Source organism: Leucopleurus acutus, assembly GCF_964270905.1.
Source record: "Leucopleurus acutus genome assembly, chromosome: 17".
Lineage (NCBI taxonomy): Eukaryota > Metazoa > Chordata > Mammalia > Artiodactyla > Delphinidae > Leucopleurus > Leucopleurus acutus.
The window spans coordinates 5006588-5027707 of NC_139159.1; the positions used below are offsets into that span (position 1 = coordinate 5006588).

The window sequence follows — 21120 nt, forward strand, 5'->3', positions numbered from 1 at the left end:
GAATTGTAATACAGGAGCAATATTGTGCCTCTCTCTTAATTAACCTTGTTAACCAAGGATTTGGAACATGAGTTGGTTGGCGTAAGCGGGCCTTTGATCCTCTGAATGCACGTCTCTGGTTGAGGAGGAAATAAAACGCTTTTTCTTCTTCGGCGTACGCCAAATACCTTTATGATTCTGGTTTAATGAAATAACGTGTGTAAAGCGCTTAGCTTCGTGCCAGGCGCGTTAATATGAGCTATCGTTTTTAGGATCACAAAAGGAGTTTTTAAAAGGCTTTCTGAAGGGACAGGAAATACAGGGGCGGAGCTGTCAGAGCCATGCAGGAAGCTCAAGAGAAATCAGTCCACAATGAATCCCAGACGCCGCATTCCCTGAGACGGTTGCTCCTCTAAGAGAATCTTACCCCCAAGATACTCAAACTCTCATTTCTTTTGACTCTCACAGGGTCTTCCAGGATACTTCTCATCCCTTCCCACGCTCCACCAAAGGATGGGAAGAGACAAAGGCTGCTCTTTCTCTTGCAAGGTAGGTGCTCCCACCAGCCTGGGAAGGAGCTCCAGGGATACGGTAATTAACGTGTTTCTCTTAATCATGCTTTTATAGTTAATCTCCAAAGCGTGAAAACAGTTGGCCAGTTGATTAAACTGTAAGCATACAATAGATCTGAAATGAAGGCAGCCCTGAGGAATGCAAATGGATAAAATTTTTCATTCTGTGATAAAAATACCTCACAAGGACCCCAACTTGAAATACTAAATGAAGCACTTGAAATTACCCACATGAATATGATTTCTGGCTTAATAGGGAACAGGTCATCTAACTCAGTAGAATATCATTTCTTCAGGGTAAGAAGCAACCATTCTTGAATCTCTTCTAGGAAAGAAATGTGACCCTATTTAGAGTGTGGTCTAGAATCACTGCCCCTCGGGTCACCCAGGGAATGTGCAGGAAGGCTCCCTGACACAGTGGCCCTGGTGCACCCTCACCAGGATACCCAGGGCTAGAAGCAAGCATTTGTGTGGCTACTGTGCAGAGGGGGACATGGGAGGCTGGCCTTTCTACACCAGGCGGCACAGTTTCAACAAGGCCAGGGCTGAGAGCAGGGCAAGGGGGAATCCAGAGCTCTGTGTCCTCTGGAGAGAGGGCACCCAGTTCAGCACTCACCCATCAGCCCTCATCTCCGCTGCCCAGCGTGGGCTCAGCCACAGCCAGCCCCATTTAAGCCACCTCCCCAAAGACCAAAGCGAAAGGCAGTTCACGAGAGAGAGGATTATCTCACTTTCACATCTGTTGCAAGCAAATGACAAAAATGGGCTGTTTTTTTTTTTGTTTTTTTTTAATTTAAAAAACTCAACAGAAAAGCAGTACGCAACATTATTTTCAAAGGCATTGGTTGAAAATACTAGTCCGGACAGCAGACGAAGAACTTGTGGTTTCCAGATACATTCGGTCGGACAAACACTTCTTCATTGAAACAGACATTGCGTAGCTTTGGGTATCAGGTGACATCAGCCAGAGTTGGTCTTTAGTCTTTCTTCTTATGGCCACAGAAGCCATCCATTGCATTAAAGACACCCATATACTCAGCCAAAAGCATTCCAAGCTTGAGGGGCAAGAAACTAAAGAGAACACAAGAGTGAACTTTCCCGGTTATAATTCACGAAAGCATCTTTACTGGCTCCGCTGAAAAGCAGGGCCACTGACTTGTTGCAGAAGTCATTCACACACGCCCACCTGAATGTCCCTGCCTCATGGTCACTCGGGGCTTGTCCACCACGTGGGAGGACACTGGCCCAGGGTCTCTGGATCTCTCCTTGCTTTATTTACACTATTCAGCCTCCAGGGCCTCACTACACTCTGTAACGATGGACAGGAAGCCGTGAAGTCCTGTGGAGTCGTGAGCCTGGCTTGCATCCCAGTTCTGTCACCCGCAGTGTCACTGGCCTCTGGAGACTCAGTTCCTTCCACTGTCAAAAGAGGTCATCGCTCTTTCTTTCTGGGACCACTGGGAGGATTAGATGCAATAGCTCCTCCGAGCTTTGGCGTGACCCAACTAAGACTGTTCATCTTCTCCACCCTGCTCACCCCTCCTGACACTCTGACCCCGTCCATCCAGATGTTCACACAGCAGGGCGAGGAGAGGCACAGCAAACAAACCGGAGACTTGTCCTGGGAGTGAGGTGAAGAAAAGGGCCCCTCCGAGGGCAGCCCAAGATATCCAGGTGGCTCCTGCCCTCCCCGGCTTCTGGCCTCTGGTCAAATGTTACCCTTCTCCATGAGACGCCCGTGCGGACCTTACTGACAATTCAGTCCTGCCGTGCTCTCTTCCACCTCTTGCTCTGGGATCACCTTCTCCTGCTTTGTATTTCCTTCATAGCACTGAGGACCACCCAGAATATCTTTCTTTTACTTTACTTTCTTGTTTGTTTGTTCCCTCCACCAGCCCCCCGAGAAGAGAATCTCCAGTGAGAGCAGGGACTCTTGTCTCTCTTGTTCTTTGCTGTAACCCAGATCCTGGGATGGCCAACAGAGCACGGCACACACACTAGCCACTCTACTGATGATTGAATAGATATTTGAAGGAGTGTGTGATGTGGTTCCCTGTCACTGAACTTCTTCAGGTTTCCAAAGCCTTCTCAGGACCTATGCAGATAGCTCCCCAACTGGGCCCAGAACTAACAGCCTATGAAAGTAAACGTAACCTCCATTTTCTGACTCATGGGAAGCACCACAAGTATGCAAATTTGAGATTGTGTCAGCAAATGGGAACAATCGAGGGATCAAAATCCATTCATTTAACAGGTAGTTTTTAAGTGGCTCCCCTCTGTAGGACCTGGAGTCATTTGTTGATACGACTGACACATTACAGAAGTAATAGAAGCAGATACTGTTACCTTTTTAAAAACACTATGAAGTATATAAACCTTGGCATATATAAGTACGATTTTTCTTGCAGGATAGCATCTACTATCTTCCTGACTGCATATTCTGGTTCCAGAATCGGTAACAGAGAAGGACAGCTAGGGGGTCAAAAAAAAAAAAAAAAGCCGTATATTAAGAAATTAATAAAAGCAATTCTTAAAAATAGGATAAAACAGTTGTAAGACATTATCATTTATTTGCTTCTTTCCCTGCCAGATTTGATCTTTTTCTATACTTACTTCCTTATTACCTACCTGGCAAATAATAGCATAACTAGGATTCGAAATGGAAAATGATTCTAATTAATACACTGATGTTACAATATGCACATATGTGAAACCGTATTAAATGAATGGTCTAAATGTTGTAAAGCGAGTCTTTGAGAAATCACTGCTGGGACTTCCCTGGGAGTCCGGTGGTTAAGACTCCACGCTCCCAATGCAGGGGGCCCAGGTTTGATCCCTGATCAGGGAACTAGATCCCACATGCGTGCCGCAACTAAGACCCGGCGCAGCCAAATACATAAATAAATGAATATTTAACAAAAATAACAAAAAAAGAAAGAAAAGAAAACTACCTGCCTGTCATCTCATGAGTGCAGACTGGGTATTTATGCCCCTTCAACAATTTCTGGTCCTTCTGTGGAATCAGGGAGAAGGCAGGATGGAGTCAGGTGGCAGAAAGGGGGTGCGATGGGAGTGCCGAGGAGATGGGGGAGGAGGTCTGGGCCACAGGGTGGCTGCAACTTGGATACAGCCTTGATAACCCATTGCTTATTAAACCCAGTATCTTAAACACAACTGCATTTGAGGAAGGAAATTCTGAAACCATTTATAAATCAGGCTGCATGCTGGAAAAATCTTTTTAAACAACTTTAGAAAACAGATAGAACAAAATAAAATGGATGGCTAATCATTTTTCAAAACATAGTTTCTTTGAAATCAGAGGACATGCTTACCCAGTAGTACAGCCGTCAAACATTCCAGTGTTTATAAAAAATGGGCACACAATAGTGGTTTTGATCCCGTTTTGTTTCTTGGCAAATGTTTCCATAAATACCGATTCAGCAAATCCAAAGGCTGCAAATTTACTTGCACAATAATCTGAAAAAAGACAAACGATGCTAACGTATAGCGTAAAGTTTTTAAATGTCATTACATTAAGGTTTCCTCGTAACATGAATATCAGCAGAGAATGGGACGGCAATTTCAGAGTCCTTATTCTGTATGATCTTGGTCTGCTCCACCTGGAAGGGGCCAGGAGTGAGCGGGAAGGACCACGGTCACCTCAAGGTCAGATTACAATGACCACGTGGATTCGCGGAGAAGCAGGGCTGCGGGGAGCCTCCTGAGGGGCGGGTCACACAGCCGGCCTTTACTCCCGTGTTAGTGATGGTCAGACACTCTGCCAGCCATGACACACGGCACAAGATGTGCGTCCTGTCCCTGTCCCTGTCCCAAAGAACTGCAGCCCAGTCAGGGCAGGAAGACACACAAAAGGAGAAATAAAATAATAGGTCAAGTGGGAGTCTGGGCAGTGGAGATCAGTGTGGGCCATGATACTCAGATCAAATTTTCTTCCAACTCTAATTCTTCCACTTCCAGAAAAAAAACAAAGGACTCTGTCCCTTCCGCCTCAACTGCTCAAGTTATCTTCAAGTGCAGGGGGAGGGGAAACTGGTATTTGTGTCAGTTTTGAGCTCTCTGTCCTCAGGTACGCTCACTTCAAGTAAACACCTGAATATTCAATTTACTAAATGGAAACGTGGGGAGAAGAGGAGTTTAGGTGGACTTATCCTTTCCTCTGCCTCACACGATGCACACCTCCTGGCTTCGGTGGGAAGCAGCTCCTCCAGCTGGCAAGATCCAGGCTACACGTGCCAGGTGTGGGCTGGTGGGGGCCCGCTGCTGCCCAAGACAGTGGGAAAGCCAACAGAAGAAGGGGCCGGGGGGGGGTGTCCTGAGCCACTTCTGGGATCATCTGAGTCGTTTGGTAGAAATGCAGCTCTCTGAGCTCCTCGACCCGTGAGATGAAGAGGTGTGGGTACGGCCCAGGGCCAGGGAATCTGCATTCTAAATAGCATATCTGAGGTTCTGACACAGGGGAGCCACCACTCACACTGTGGGAACTCAAAAGGCTTACACTTGTTCCTAAGGGGAGCACGGGTGGGAGAGACGTCCGTCTGAAGACAGAGATGTTGTGTCCAAGAAAAGGATTAAGACGAGCTGTAAATACACTTGTATGATTTCAAGACCCGTGATTTCTCAGATGTACGAGAGAGGTAATAATAACACCTGATGAATTCTAAGGAGGACAGAGGAAGGGAAATCCAGGGTACAGGGAGATGTGTACAGACTGCTAATATTTTGGGTGATGGGTGGTTCCGGAAACCTATCCACGTAGCTGAGACGTACTTGCTGAGACTAGTGTTGTGAACCTTCCACCACACTACTCAGCTCCAAAGCACTAGGCAGGGCCCAGTCGGCCAGCTGGGCCGTCCACTACTGAGTGCTGCAGTTAGGGTTCCGGTGGGTGAGCCTCCAAGAGGGACAGGACTTCCGCTCCTCCTAGAACCAGCTCCCCAGTGGGCCGCCTTCACCGAAGATCTTGGCGTACGTCTTTGTCCCCTCCCCACCGCTAATGTCAAGTCAGTTGCCAGGGAAATGGAAGTCACAACAAGTTCCTGCAAGTCTCCAACCAATGGAAAAGCAAAGAGGTTAATTTTAGGTTTCCTGGGGTGAAGACATTTTCTCTAAACTCACGGCTAGGGGAGATCACTTAATGGAAACTTAGGAGGGGTGAGAGTCCTCCTGGTATCATCCTGATAACAGTGCCGGGTGAGCTTTGGGGGACGGTGACTATGCTGATCACTTGTGTAAGAAATTTATCAGTAGGGTCTCTCTCTTTCTCTCTTTTTAAACCCAAGGGATTGCCTAAGACCTAACGCTTCCGAAGTGCATAGTTCAACTTCGTGTACGTATAAACTGCTGGGTGATTTGGCCGGACCGTGACGTTCTCAACCACTTACCTTACTTGAATATCCCTCTTCATCTATTATCCTTCATTATGAGTGCATAAGGTCAGTGCTGATTATTCAGAGCTATTACTCAAGTTAAAGTTACAAGAAACTTTGCAATTGTGAAATATCACATTTCTCTTACCGGCCAGTCCATTTACTCCAATTAATCCAGCTGAACTCGAAATGCAAACCAAATGTCCATGGTCATTAGCGATCATCGCAGGTAGAAAGGCTTTATAAGTCTAAGAAGATCAAGGTGAAATGTTTAACATTCGATGCCATATTTTATATTTTTTTCAGATGTTTATAAGATCACTGTGATTGAAAAAAAAATTAAGCTCAAAAAAATACCTGAAGGCACTGGGATATTCAAACTTAACCGTCTGGGAAATAACCATCTTAACTGGTTTAACCTGTATCGATGCTTTCCTGATGGCAATTCCAATATTATTAAAAATAACTTATTCAGACGTATATTTTGCTCATGTTTGACTTTTAAAAACACAGTATTAAGACAATAATTGAAGCAGTATAGGAAACTCTTAGTTGTGGCAGCCACGACCCACAAACCAATAAGAACACTCAAGGATATGATTATTTCAACTCATGGTGCCTTTTTTCCTCCCTGGGCTTACAGCTGAATTTCAAATTTTTCTGAACATCGTTCACAGGACATGCGACTGCTGGCTTCAGTTTAAAAATATCACTTTAATTTTAAACTCATCTATACTTCTCTGAATAATGGTTTCTTATTTTTATTCCATGTCATAAAGGAGAATATCTGTTAGACAGAGGAGACACACACTGTGTCTCAGTATGTATTATATAGAATACCTTCACCTTTCCTGTGGGACCTGGGAAAAAAAGCTAAAAGAGAAATAAATTTTGGGACATGTATGCTGCAACAAAGGAATAATGAATCAAATATGGATAGTTGCATATTTATATGAAATAAATTTATATTCGTATTTTCAAATAGGAATAATATGAATAAATATGAGAAAAGGGATCTCTAATAAAAGTCAAACAACCTTTGTTCGTCTGCATCTCGATGAGTTTCAGAGAGAAACTAACAGAGAGAGAGAGAAGTGGAAAGTCAAAGAGGCACCAACAGCTCAGCGTGACCCACAGCATCCTGAGTTCCGATGGTCCACGATGATGGGCATCACTGCTCCGTGGGACACGCCCCTTGGGAGCACGGTCACCACGAGCTCTCTGACCCTCAGCAGTCACGTGCCTACTCCGGGCAGGTGCTCAAAGGGCGTTTGCAAACTCGCCTGGGAAGAGTGTACAGAGTGTGAGGACTCGAGGGCATGACAGGGGCCAGGGAAACACCAGCAGCTCAGGAGCAACTAGCAGGGGAGAGAGAAAGAGGAGACCAGGATGGGGACGCGGACAGCGGTGGGGAAGGAACACAACGCCCGGGAGTGGACACTTAGGAGACGACGCCCTCACATTCATGCTGACCGTACCTTCTAACCTCTGTCTCGAGAAGGAGCGGGGCATTTGCAACAAGACAACATCAATCCCGTGCAGTCGTTCCTGAAGGAACTCGGTGGCCCCTTAGCTCGGAATCTTTCCATCTTTCTCCCCAAAACTATACGGAACGCTGAAACTACCACCAGCAGCGTTACATTTTTGGTGAAACCAGGGGACACAAAACCTACAAACTCCAAATGGCATGTGAAGGCTGTCACAGGAGAGCTGGGCAGGAGCCCCTGAGGTTGGCGTGGGGAGAAAGGAGGGGGTCTCTGAAATGTCCGGCAAACTCTCACTCCCCGATGGAGAGAGCTGGTCTGGGGGACGGGCTGTGGGCAACAGCCGGGTTGGGGGGCAGAACAAGGGCACATGTGTGGCTGGGGAAGCTGACGTGACTGGTCTTTGCAAAAGCCAGGAAGACGCAGCCTGAATGTGGGCACGTCGCCTTGGAAGTCAGGGCTGTGCCTCAATGTTCAAGGCCCCTAAACACCAGGTGGGACTGGTGGGAACTCTCCTTTCCCTGGTTAGGTACCGAGTAAGGTGACCATGCGTCTTGGTTTGCCCCGAACAGACCTGATTGATGCTTGCTTGTTAATTACGCCTCCTTTCACTTCAAGAGAGTTCTAGCCAGGAACTCTCTTAGGCAAACGATAAGGTCACCTGGTCATGTCTAAGCACGGTCACTTTTAACTTCTATGGTCCCTTGTCTCACTGGGCTGTTTTAAGGCTTCTTCTTGAGGTGCCTGGGATAGTACCTGACACAGGTTGGCCTTCAGTTCATGATTATGACAGAAGGAGAGGACAGTTGTGTCTTTGTAGGATTCTCTGAGCAGAGGCGCTGGGAGGTGTAGGTTAAGTTGGATCTGGAGAGGACAGCTCAAGATAGAATTAAGAAGTCTGTGCTTTATTTAGAGACCAATACTACCGTAAGGGAACATGAGGAAGGCATTTAAGATGACAGAGTAGGGGCTTCCCTGGTGGCACAGTGGTTGAGAGTCCGCCTGCCGAGGCACGGGACACGGGTTCGTGCCCCGGTCCGGGAAGATCCCACATGCCGCGGAGCAGCTGGGCCCGTGAGCCATGGCCGCTGAGCCTGCGCGTCCGGAGCCTGTGCTCCGCAACAGGAGAGGCCACAACAGTGAGAGGCCCGCGTACCGCAAAAAAAAAAAGGTAAAATGACAGAGTAACTTTATATTTATAATGAGAAAAAAAAAAATTACCCATAAATGTGCTTTGAAATTCACATCGAAAGACTTTTCCATAAGCTCATCCGGGCAGTCGAGGAACTTTTTGCCTGTTACGATTCCGGCATTGTTGATGAGGATTGAAACGTCGCCAACTTCTTTCTTAACCTGAATTGAATAAGGAGAACAGCATCACCAGTGCAGTGCAGGCAGACCTCGGAGATACTTCGGGTTCGGTTCCAGACCTCCGCAGAAAAGCAAATACCGCAATAAAGCGGGGTCACACGAATTTTTCGGTTTCCCAGTGCATATACAAGTTATGTTTACACTATACTGTAGTCTATTAAGTGTGCAATAGCATTATGTCTTAGAGACAAGTTGCCTTAAATTTTTTTTTTTTTTGCTAAAAATACTAACCATCATCTGAGCCTTCAGTGAATTATCGTAGTAACAAAGATCACTGATTGCAGATTACCAGAACAGACATAATAATGATGAAAAAGTGTGAAATACTGTGAGAATTACCAAAATGTGACCCCGAGACATGAAGTGAGCAAATGTTGGAAAGATGGCGCCAACACTGTTGCTCAAGGCAGGGCTGCCACAAACCTTCAGTCTGTTAAAAACCTTCAGATGGAAAAAAAAAACACAGTACCTTTGAAGTGCAATGAAATGAGGTATGCCTGTAATTCCTTACATCATCCAGGTTCACTTCCCCATAGTTTTATATGCTTCCTGTCCTTGTTAACTCAGACTGAGTTAATGCGCTCTGAAAACAAAGTATGTTTATCTCCTTTGCAGAGTTTATGGCGCACCAGAAATCTAGGTCTGATGCCTCTCTACTCGTTCTCCTCCCGTCCTATGATGGTTCCAACACTGCAATGCTACTTTCCTTCTACAGGTAGAGCTGCTCTTATACTCAGTGGTCCTATGCTAAAATGACGTATAAGCAGCACCCCATTTTCATTAATGCAATGGCACACCAGGCATGACAGCCATGCCATATAAATCACGACCTGGCCCGCACAGCGATGGGGCGGGGGGGGGGGGGAAACGGAGGGTTTACGATATTCACATGCATAGTTGAAACACACCGTTGACCTCAGAACCCGTCCGTCCTGTTCTCACCAGCTGGCTGGTTCCCTTCTCCCCAACACAGACTTTCAGGTGTAAGATCTGTGAAAGGAGGATCAGAGGGGGCCCCGTCTGCTGCTGTCACACTGTCCAGAGTAGGTGTCAATAACCTTCAAGAATAAAAATTCTGGGAGCGCCGCTGGAGCCTTCCCCTTAGAGCAGACCTTCAGCATGTGACCCAGGCCCTTTGTCAGAAATGAGCAACAGGATTTTCTAGGCTTGACGACAGGGGATGCGGCTGTCCCTCTGCCTTTGTGTTTTGAATTTCATTCCTGTAATGTGTCGCACAGCAGGGGCCCTGTCCCCCGCGAATCAGAGGGCGCCACTGGTTGCAGCACCACTTACATCTCTAGCTTTGTGTGTTGTGGGTGTGCACGTATGGGGGTGAACCTGCCTATGAGGATGGTGCAGCTGGGCACAGGGAGGCTGTACTACTGAAGCCAGGCAGATGCTGCCACCTTCCCCATCTGCTGTTGCAGAAGGCCCGGGTCCCAGCAAGGAGGCTGACGTGCTGGGTATCCACCAGCCAACGAGATCCACAGCCTGGGGGGATGCAGTCGAGAAGTTTCTGGATCTGAAAGTTTGCCCCTTGTTTACTCCTTTTTATGGGAAAAAAATCTCTGGTACCTATCGTCTATCAAGAACAAGAAGTAGAAATGGTTGCTTTATAGTATCAATATCTTAAGGTCTTTTGTGTTTAAATATGAACCAGTCACTGCTTAAGAGTGGCTGGAGACGTCAGTCACAGCCAGTGGAAGTCAATGTGCCGGGCGATTGGCGCTCCAAGTGCAAAGAGCTTACTCTGTGGGGGTGACCAGAGCAAACACCCCTGCGCTTTGAAGGGTGGTCCCTGCACAAGCCCATGCCAGTTTGTTAGGTTTGGATCCCCAGACTCTGCTGGGCAGCCTGCGACTGGTGACGGTGGTGGTCACGGACGTATAAAATGTAAAGACAAACTTAAAACAAAAGAAACTCACTGGCCAGGGATCTGCGCTAGGGAGTGAGGTGAGAAGCCGCAAGGGGATCCGGGTTCGAGCCGACAAGCTGTGCAGGAACCTTCCCGCAGGCCGGTCTGCTTCCTTCCTTCTCGCTAAACTGGGGAATTCTGAGAGCCGCAGAGACTGATGTGTGGAGCGCTCGTGCCGGTGAGCGGGATTTCCCTGAAATCCTTCTCAGGGAAAAGAGGCGGCCACCAAACAGGTGCGTGCCTCCATGAGCTAAGAACGCCCGTACCGCTGGCCTACCGGAGCTCGGGTTTCCTGAAAGCGTTCTTTCTCAGTGCATCTGTGTCACTGCCAAAGCAGCAGCTGCAGTTGAGTCTTTAGGATGAATATTCTGATTTTCATAGGACCACTTAAGAGAAATCACGTAAATGGAAAGCACTGATGGGGGCAGGGGGGACAGCTGGACTTACAATGAGGCTAGATATGGGTTCACATCCTGGCTTGGTCCCATGCTAGCTCTGTGACCCCAAACAGGTTATTTAATAGCCCTGTTTCTCAGTTTCTTTAGCCTCAAAGAAGGGTGCTACGGCCCGTCTCTCGCACGGTAATGGGGGCCAGCAGAGCCAGCACACGCGCTGGTTAGAGTGCATTCTTCAGAGTTAGAAGACTCAAGTCCCAGCTGTAGCTCTGCTACTTACTACCTGTGTTTCTCAGGTAAGCGACTCACCTGCCCTAAGTTTCCATTTTCTTATCTGTGATGTGGAGATAATAAGAGGCCTGACTTTACAGGATTGTGATATAACTCACACAGGGTGCTAAGCACGGTGTATCGCACACAGTGAGAACTCAAAACTCCTAATTCCCACTCTCCAATATTTTTTAAAGTAAAGGGATGTGGGAGAGGTACATCAGCACTGAGGAAGGCGAACAAAGAAACTGACGGATGTCAAAGAATTTACGTAGCGGTCTCACTACCCACAGGAAACAGCAAGCACCCAAGATTTACCTGGTCGGCCACTCTATACACTTCCTCCTTCCGGCTGCAATCACAGGTATACGCATAAACCCCTGTGGCTCCAGCTTCCTGAGCCATCTTGCAGGTCTCCTCATTCCCCTCCTGGCTGACATCCCAGAGAACAAGCACCGATCCCAGGCGGGCAAATTTGAGGGCTAAGAGCCTTCCAAGTCCACTCCCAGAGCCTGTTATAAGTACGATTTCACCAGTAACATTCTTCTGTGGCCTTGGGATTATGGCAAAAACCATAACCTCCAGAAGGGCAAACACTGATTTTCCCAAGAAAACGAAAAATGTCTTGACTGAGTTCAGGTTGGGCGCCATGTTCTGCTGACACCTGTAAGGCAAGAGAGACTCACGTGAGGACCTCGGTATCCATTCCCTCCGAGCTTGCTTACTCCACGGAGCCCATACTTTCTGCAACAGTGAAAGAAACCAAGGAGCGTGATGTAAACATCTCTCCTGGCAGCAGACTCTCAACTTAGAAAGGGGAGGGAACCCACAGGGACCATCTCGGCCAACCTGCCTTCATAGCAGCAAGGTCATCGCTATCCGCACACCTGCTAAGCATTATACGGGACAGAAATGTTCAGTAATCAGGAACTGTACCCGTGCCCAGATGTAACCCAAAGGAGAAGTTCACTGTTTCTCATAGTTAACCTTTCTTCATGATAATCACAGGTCCTGATTATTCACGGTCAAAGCCTTGACCATGTGGTGTTTATGACGTAACTGCTCCCTTCTGGTTTTATTTTTACCTCCGTTTAGGTTTCTTATTTGCACTGTTTTCTTATTTGCACTGTTGTTCTTTAAAATCTGAGATTCAAGAGGAAAATGTAAGGAGGGGAATAACCAGACGTTCGAAACCTTTCCCCCGGACCTGCTGTCAGCACACGGTACCCCTTCCCCACGCTCTGAGGCCCGCATGCCAGATCACTTACCACTCGGCCCTGTGATTGTAGGATATCGGTGGGAGATGGGTAGGCCCTGCCCCTGCCTAGCTGTGGAACCTGGGGCGGCCCATGAAGGCCCTCTGGGCCTCGGTCTCCGCACCTCTACTGGTCCTGTGGCCTCGGGTGGTTTTGCAGATGGAATGAAAATGTCTGCGGTGCATGTGACCACAGTGCTGGCCAGCAGTAAGTGCTTTACGATGTTACCTTGTTTCTCAGACCCACAGGAAGGCACTCAGTAGGTCTGCTGAATGAATGAAAGGCCTCCCTTTGACAAACACGCACAAGGCTCAGTGCTTCCATCCTATCAGTTGCTCACACTTTAGTGAGAATGAGTGTATAAGATGCTTCACTAACAACCAGCTGAGAAAGAAGGGAAGGTCTTATTTCCTCCGGGATGAGGAGAGAAGGGGCAAACTGCTGTGGGTGGAAGGCTTCCCTGAATGGAGTGGCCACCTGAGAGGCAGGGATGAGGACAGAAGATGGGCATCATTGGTGAGGTGAAGCGGCTCTTCACTTGCTTTGCAGCTTGGCTGGGCACAGACTATTCTCACAGATCATCTATGGGACGGCTCGAAGCATGGTCAGACCCTTAGGAAATTGTGACTTAAATTGTTGTTTCTTGGCTCATTCTACAGATGGGACTGAGGACCAGAAGAATATGTGTGTGGTTTAGCCAGGGTCCCTGTGCTAGTTCGTGCAGGCCAGGTGAGTTCATTATCATGTTTACTGAGCACCGGCCCCGGGCAGGTGAGATGCTGGTCCCTGGGGCTGAAGGGGTGGGCAGCCTCCCATAATCTCTGCCCTGGTGAGACGCCTCTCAGTGTCTCCAGCACCACAAGGGTGGCCGGAAGCCTCACCACTGTGCTGGCTGACATGAAAGTTACCGGATTCTAGACTTCGGTGTTCCGCTGTCTCAGTGCCGGCGTGATGCAAGCCCTAAAACAAGCCCCTTGTTAATCCCTGTCCTGGCAGATTCTTCCTAGGTTCTCCAGAGCCTAGCATCCTGAGGTCTCCCTCATTTGGGGTTTAGGGTGTCTGCTGGGTACCTGCACAGGTAGCGAGGTCTAGAGATTAAGGTTTGGGTTGGAATTCGGGATCTGCCACTGACCTCTCAGCATCCTTGCTAAAAACTGTTGCATCTCTTCTGCCTCAGTTTCCTCATCTAAATAGCGGGATTCTACGGGTACATGCCAACATTTATGAAATAGGGAAGGTGTGCAAGTTAAATGAGGTTAATACAGGTATTAAGGAAAGGAGGATAGTATGGTCACTACTACCCCGTAGGAAACTTCTGAGCAGACTGGGGAAGAACAAAGAAGGGGGCAGCCCTCTCCAGGAGGTAGAGGAGGGCGTGCTGTGGGATCTCAGCCCCCGCCAGGTTACGCACCCCTCCACCCCCCGCCCCCCATAACGCGGAAGCCAGGCACATGAGAGCAAAGTAAATAATAGCTAGGGCTGTGATTGGTGTTCCTGCTAGCAATGTGAACTTCGGATCCTCAGCTATACCAAAGAAAGAGGGTTACAGCATGCAGACGATGTACCCAGGCAAACGTCTGGTTCTGTTTTAGTATAAAGTTTAGCAAGTCAGGGAGCATGTGCATTACATTTAATCAGGCTGAAGGCGTCTTTGGTGTCTCCATCCCATGGCTTTTACCCCCTTAGTCCAAAAGCTGAGCTAACTTGGTGCAGCCTAAACAGGTGACTTCCGCTTCCCCGGCCAGGGCGCGGCCGCAAGTCGGCCCTGGTGCCGGGGGGCGGAATGGGGTGAATGCGGGAGGATGGCTGGGGAGGGGCAGGCAGATGCACAGAGCAGCGGGGAGCAGGGCACCTGGTCAGAATGCCCCGAAGGTGACGAGGCGACCAGGGATCAACCCAGCGCTGCTCCGGGATGGGGCGGGAGGCCACCAGCTCACTCCTCGGGGGCTCGCGGCGCTCCCCCGCGCTCGTCCCCGCCGCCCAGGCTCCCAGGCTGCGCCGTCTCGAGCCCCCGCCCCGCCTTGACCTTAACGCCGCCAGCGGGCCTCGGCTACTCACCCGGGATGCGCTGCCCTCGCTGCGACCGAGTGGCCGGCCTGCTCCGCCACGGGCCTCGCGTCACTGGTTCGCAGCCTCGCGAGGTTCCGGGTTTATCCCCGCACCGCCGGAGACAAAGTCCAAGGGCGGGACGGCCACGCCCGCGCGGGGGTGGGGCGCCCGGGGACCCCGCCCGCCGTGTGGGCACGCGCTCTTTTTTTTTTCCCAGGCAGCCGCGTGCAGGAGCTGGAGATTCTGTCGCGGGGACCCATCGCGCACCTGGATTCCGAGCAGGAGAATCACCAGGGGATGTTTAAACATTGCGATGCCCAAGCTGCACCCGGGATTATTAAGTCAGAATTGCCGGCTTGGCAGGAGGCCCTGGTACGAGCGATTAAAAAGCTCCCCAAGTTGGGGATTGGCATGTACACACGGCTGTATTTAAAATGGATACCCAACAAGGACCTACTGTAGAGCCCAGGGAACTCTGCTCAATGTTATGTGGCAGCCTGGATGGGAGGGGAGTTTGGGGGAGAGTGGATACATGTATACGTATGGCCGGGTCGCTTTGCTGTGCACCTGAAACTCTCACAACAGGTAATCGGCTCTACTCCCACATAAAATAAAAAGTTTAAAGGAAAAAAAAAAAGCTCCCCAGGTGTTTTTAAAGCACAGCCGGAGGTTGGGACCCCCGTAGAAGAGAACCAGGGGGCGGCAGAGGCGGAGTCCCTGCAGGAGGGGGCCAAGTCCAGCCTCTGAAGCCTGCAGTGCGGGGCACAGATACCAGTTCGGGTCAAAGTGTGACTCCTCCGCTTGGGATCAAGGTCTACAGCTTCGCTGGCCCGGACTTTGGCGTGTGGGCCTGGGGGAGGCGGGTGGGGGCGGAGCTAGCTGGGGGCCGAGGAGAAGCGGAAGAAGTTTGTTCTGACTAGATCAGGTTGGGAAAAAGAAAGTCAGCAGTGCTTCTGATCCAACCGGTGTTTATTGAACGTCTTCTCTGTGTGCAAATATGCAGAAGACATAGCAGTGCTACATCTGTCAGGGGAAAAAAAGAAGAAAAAAAAAGAAAAACATCGGTTAAGAACCTTAGCTAATCATTTAATATGAGTCACCATTGAAATGACTGAGGTTGGAGTTTGATGGGTGGCGTGAGGAGAAGAAACATCCAGTTACAGGGTGCTGAAAGAAAAACTGGGAGTCGGGACAAGATTGCCTTTGGAGTTCAGCCAGGGTTGAGTAGCAGGTCCAGGAGTGCTGAACACGCAGAGGAGAGCTGGTTAGCCAACGTATATCTGGGACAGACCTGGGTATGTGAGGAACTGCACCTTTGTTCCTTATTCGGCTGTGAGAAGAGCCAGGTAGGCTGCATAAGCCTGGAGAACGGGGCAGGTGTGTTCATTGGTTTCAAGTCAGCGAACATCACCCGAGGACACGTGCCGTGGGGGGCCTCTGCATGGCTGGGGGAACCGCAAAGTCTTTTTTCGGGGGGGTGAGACACAGTCAGGAAGTGCACACCTGCAGATGATATAGACATGCAGGGTGCTGCCCCGGGTGGATGGAAGAGGGGCACCTGCAGCCTGGATGAGGAGAGGTAGCTGGGAAGAGCCTTCCCCACTCGGGGACAGAATGGGTCAAGGTGCGGGGGGCACTCAGCAGGGAGTGAGAAGTTGGGTGATGGACACCAGGTCACACAGCCCACCTGCAAGAGCTCAGATCGGGGGACGTCGGAAAACGGCAGCCTTATGTCATCTTCATGGTTTCTCTGAGAAAAATCCTAGGCGGTCTTTCTTCTTTCTGGTGAGAAGTTCACAGCAGACCTCAAGAAAGAAGTCTCCAGCAGTATTAGAAAGCTCATTGAAACAAAACAGGAATGTAAAGCAGTGGGGCTCCACTGATGATGCAGTTCAGGGAACTAGAGGCCCCGCCTTTGGAGAAGGCCTCAGTCTGACTTGGTGTGGGAACGCTCAGTGGATGACCATAATCCTGAAAACTAAGAAAGCACATTTTTTCTTTCCTTTTTTTTTTTGCGGTACGCTGGCCTCTCACTGCTGTGGCCTCTCCCGTTGTGGAGCACAGGCTCCGGACGCGCAGGCTCAGCGGCCATGGCTCACGGGCCCAGCCCCTCCGCGGCATGTGGGATCTTCCCGAACCGGGGCACGAACCCGCGTCCCGTGCATCGGCAGGCGGACTGTCATCCACTGCGCCACCAAGGAAGCCGTAAGAAAGTGCTTTTAAAGGGTCCTTTGTGGCAAAGGCTATAGGGACAGATAGTTTATGATGGCAGATGTACAGTAGAATGGGCTAATGAACGTATGAAAGAAAATGCTCTAACTTTATTCTTAGAGAAATGCATATTAAATCATTCCTTGCCTTCCAAATTGACAAATATTAAAAAAGAAAGAGAGAGAGAGAGAGAGAGAATGTCTTCATATGGAGGTAGTATAAGTTATACAAATCTGGAGAGCAAGTAGGTATCAGAAACTAGAAAGGTACGTAACCTCTCACCCAGTTCCACATATGGGTTTATCTTTACAAAATAATCAGATATCATTTGTTGATTACAGGAATGGAAACTGGCTACTGGGAGTCGGGGTTGGAAAGGAGAATTCTGATTGTATTGATTCATGGAAGTGTATTACTCTTTCTGGAAATACATATATTATTAAAAAGAAACTGATCATTAATTTCTAAGAAACATGTGCAGATGGAGTACTCTACAGTCATTTTAAAAATAAAATCATGTTCTCAAGGATATAGAAAAATACTCTTCACATAATATGAGTTTAAAAAGCATAGTATAAGACTAAATATATGATACGATCCAACATTTCTATGAAAACTGTATTTATATGCATTAGAAATGCTGGTAGTGAATTCGCCAGCATCTTGATATTTTTTATTATCGAATAGTGGAATTTTGGTTGGTTTTTATTTTTTCTTTGTGTCTTTTTGTATTTTCCAAATTTTCGCTTATGTGCATGTTTTTATTTCATAATAAAGTGTTTCTCAGAACATATATACACAGACATTTCCATTCAAGATGGCAGACAAGCATTTTCTGCCAAAATTCCATTGAAATGAAAGGGAAGATGTAAAAATGTGAATACAAACAAAGTAGTGCTAGAAAAAAAGGAAAGGATCTATCAGTGAGGACTGACTAGAGGTCGGTAAGCAGATGGATCCCATTTCCAGAAACCAGAGCAAAAGATACTTAACCTAAAACACACCCGTGGCAGGCACTACAGAAATGAGTCATTCTTCCCAACAAAACCCTGAGTAACTACAATTCAGTAAATAAACACGAAAGAGTGGAAATAGGACACAGGGTATCCGGATGGAATAAGAGTCTTGATATAAAAAACAAAACACTGAAAGTACTGAAATAAAATATAGAAAAATTATTTTGTAATTTGGGGCTAGGCAAGCACCCACCCTGAAACCATCAATTATTGATCTGACTCCATAAAAAGTGCAAACCACCACACAGTAAAAAAATATCATAAGCAAAATGACAAGCAACAGACTAAGGAGGCAATGTTTTCACATAAAGAATCGACATTTGATAATTAGGCATAAGTTAGAGCATTTCTCTAAACCACTCTGAGTAGGGCAGTAGGAAAAATGGGTAAAGAAATGCACAGGAATTAATAGGCAAATAAATTACAAATGACTGAAAACATCTGAAAAGATGCTAGATGTCACTAGTATTCAGGAAAATGGAAACTGAAAAAGAATGTCCTCTTTTTAATCCATTGATATCGAGATATTAAGAAGTTAGAGAAAATCCAGGAATGATGAGGGTGTGGGAACACAGGTATTCTCGTGCACTGAGTGTGAGAGCAGATTCTGATGTATCCTTTATGGAAGGTGATTCGGCAGTAGCTCTCATGCCTTTGACTCTGCTCTTTCACATCTAGGGATCGATCACATAGGAATATTGACACTTGTGCATAAAGAATTCTCACTGAAGCTTGTTTGCAATAGCAAAAAAATAGAACGTTAATCATGGTGTAGTCATATAATAGAATTCTATGAAGCAACAAAAAGGATGACGTTAGAACTCTATATACTGACAGGGAAAGATCTCCACGGTACGTTAAATGAAAAAAAAAAAAGTACAGACTTATCCCGTGAAAGTTAAATTTAAGATTGCACTGTGTGTGTGCGTGCGCACGTGTGTGAATACAGATGGAAACACTTAGAGCAATGGGTTTGAGGACACACACCGAACTGTTCAAGTGGTTACCCCTAGGAGGGGACCAAATTCAGTGAGGGCCATTAAGGGAGGCTTCTCGCTTTAGGATATAGGTTTCTTTTTTTTTTTTTAACTTAATTTTTACTAGAGTATAGTTGATTTACAATGTTGTGTCAGTTTCCGCTGTACAGCAAAGTGACTCAGTTATACATATACATATATCCACTCTTTTTTAGATTCTATTCCCACATAGGTCATTACAGAGTATTGAGTAGAGTTCCCTGTGCTCTACAGTAGGTCCTTATTAGTTATCTATTTTACATATAGTAGTATGTGTATGTCAATACCAATCTCCCAGTTTAGCCCTCCCCCCTTTCCGCCTTGGGAACCATAAGTTTGTTTTCTACATCTGTATGTTTCTTATTATTAGACATTTTACAAATGTTGTGCATTATTTTGTAATCTTAAAAACCAAAATACCGTTTAAAATGGACATACTGTCTGTTTAGAAAAGACTCATTTTAAGAACAGATTGTCAACACAACATTGTAAATCAACTATACTTTAACTAAAAAAATAAAAGTTTTAATTCCAAATCTCCAGAAAAAAAAAAAAAAAGAAGACCAGGTTGCCTTTGGGAATTACTTTGTAAAATAGTGGAAGAAGTCTAGTCAACAGGTGACACATTCAAACTATATTAGTTTTACCAAAAATGTATTATTTTGGGATACTGTCTGGATTTGGTTAGAAGGAAATTATAAAATTCTCAGAGAAAAACAAAATTAACTTAGAAATAGATTTGTTTGTTCCATGGCAAGAGGAAAGCAGTGTTAGCTGGGACAGAAGTAGGAAATGGGTGTATGTGAAAACTTCAAGGAGGTACGAAGCAGAGTGGGCTGATTTTAAGGGAATTAATTTCCAGGTCTTAAACCCCACATGTGATCTTTCCTAAAGTGACTCATGTGAGTGGATAGGAAGAACAATACATATAAACAAGTAACCCAAGAGTTGAAGGAGGCGAGGGACAGTTGTGCTGACACATGGCTGGGGAGAGTAACCATATACCACAGAAACTCACAAGTTCCCCTAAGACTTGGGGAAGACAGTGATAGGACAGGGCACATGACTGGCATTCCCTATGTGCTGCATTTCTCAGGAGGGCTGGTCACACAGCAAAACACTCTTCATTCCACCTCTCACAGAAAAAGACAAAAGGAGGGGTTGTTATGAGTTTGTTCTTGCGCCTCTATTTATCCCAAGATCACTTTTTTTTTTCTGAGTAATCATAGCGTGAGTGTCATGGTGGTGAATTAATGCAGATTTGACCTGGTTTGCTATGCCAAGGTTGCTTGAGTCATGTTGGAAGACAATTCAGACACAGCCGGTGTCTCACGACACGGATAAGTTTTCTCCTCTTCATTCTGCCTTTCTGTTCTTGGATTTCTTTTCCCTTTTGATTCTGTCTTTGGTCAGGAAACACTGCTGGTGAAGGGCATTAGCTACCTGTATTGACTATTGATATACGATCAGATCGGGAGCAAGACAGGCAATCTGCCTCCTACCTCTGCCCTCAAAGCGTTACTGAAGTATAATTTACATGCTATAGAATTCACCCATTTTAAGTGTACACTTTGGGTTTTAGTAATTTACATAGCAAATTTACATATGCAACTTTCGTTAATTTAGCATATTTACGTAGTTGTGCATTATTGGGCTGCCTTCCATCACCCCAATAAGTTGTTGGAAGCGTTTTAAACCAACCATCTGGCTGAGATTTATTGTAGGGGATAACACGGATGATATCAATTCTGGTCCCAGCTGCACTGTATCTCTCTAGGGCAGTTCTCTAGAGAGAACTCCCTCCCCAGCTCAACCCTCTGACAGTGTATCCTTTCTGGGATTCTGGGTTCATGTGGATGTTTCCCAATCCATCCTCTTGACTTTTACAGGCCCCGTGTTTTTGTCTTTTCTCCCCACTCTATGACCACCTAGGAGACCCAGGTACACATGGCTGCCCCACCTCCTGACAAACGCCAGCATAAGAGAGGCTTAACTCTCAGGATTTTCACTTTCTTATCCTTATCTATCCTTTTCAAAACAGTTCTACCAATTGGTTTAAAATATTAAAAAAAATTTTATCCAGAATGTTTAGATCCATATCAGAAGGCTTTCTCTGGACATCTAGTCCCTCATATAAACAGAAATGGAAGTCATTATACTCATCCTTAAAAACTTTCTTTTTTGAGTTTTGAAATAATA

At 46.9% G+C, this 21120-nt stretch overlaps 1 protein-coding gene across 1 annotated transcript; it reads right to left on the bottom strand.

Annotated features, from left to right (window-relative positions):
- Positions 1-1332: 1332 nt before the first annotated feature.
- Positions 1333-12048, bottom strand: SDR16C5 (short chain dehydrogenase/reductase family 16C member 5). The gene is made up of 6 exons (XM_082858645.1): positions 11692-12048; positions 8644-8775; positions 6087-6186; positions 3884-4028; positions 2898-3023; positions 1333-1622 (listed from the first exon to the last, which is right to left on the bottom strand). The coding sequence occupies exons 1-6, from the start codon at positions 12022-12024 to the stop codon at positions 1529-1531; spliced, it is 930 nt and encodes a 309-aa protein (XP_082714771.1). The 5' UTR covers positions 12025-12048; the 3' UTR covers positions 1333-1528.
- Between the last annotated feature and the right edge of the window lie 9072 nt (positions 12049-21120).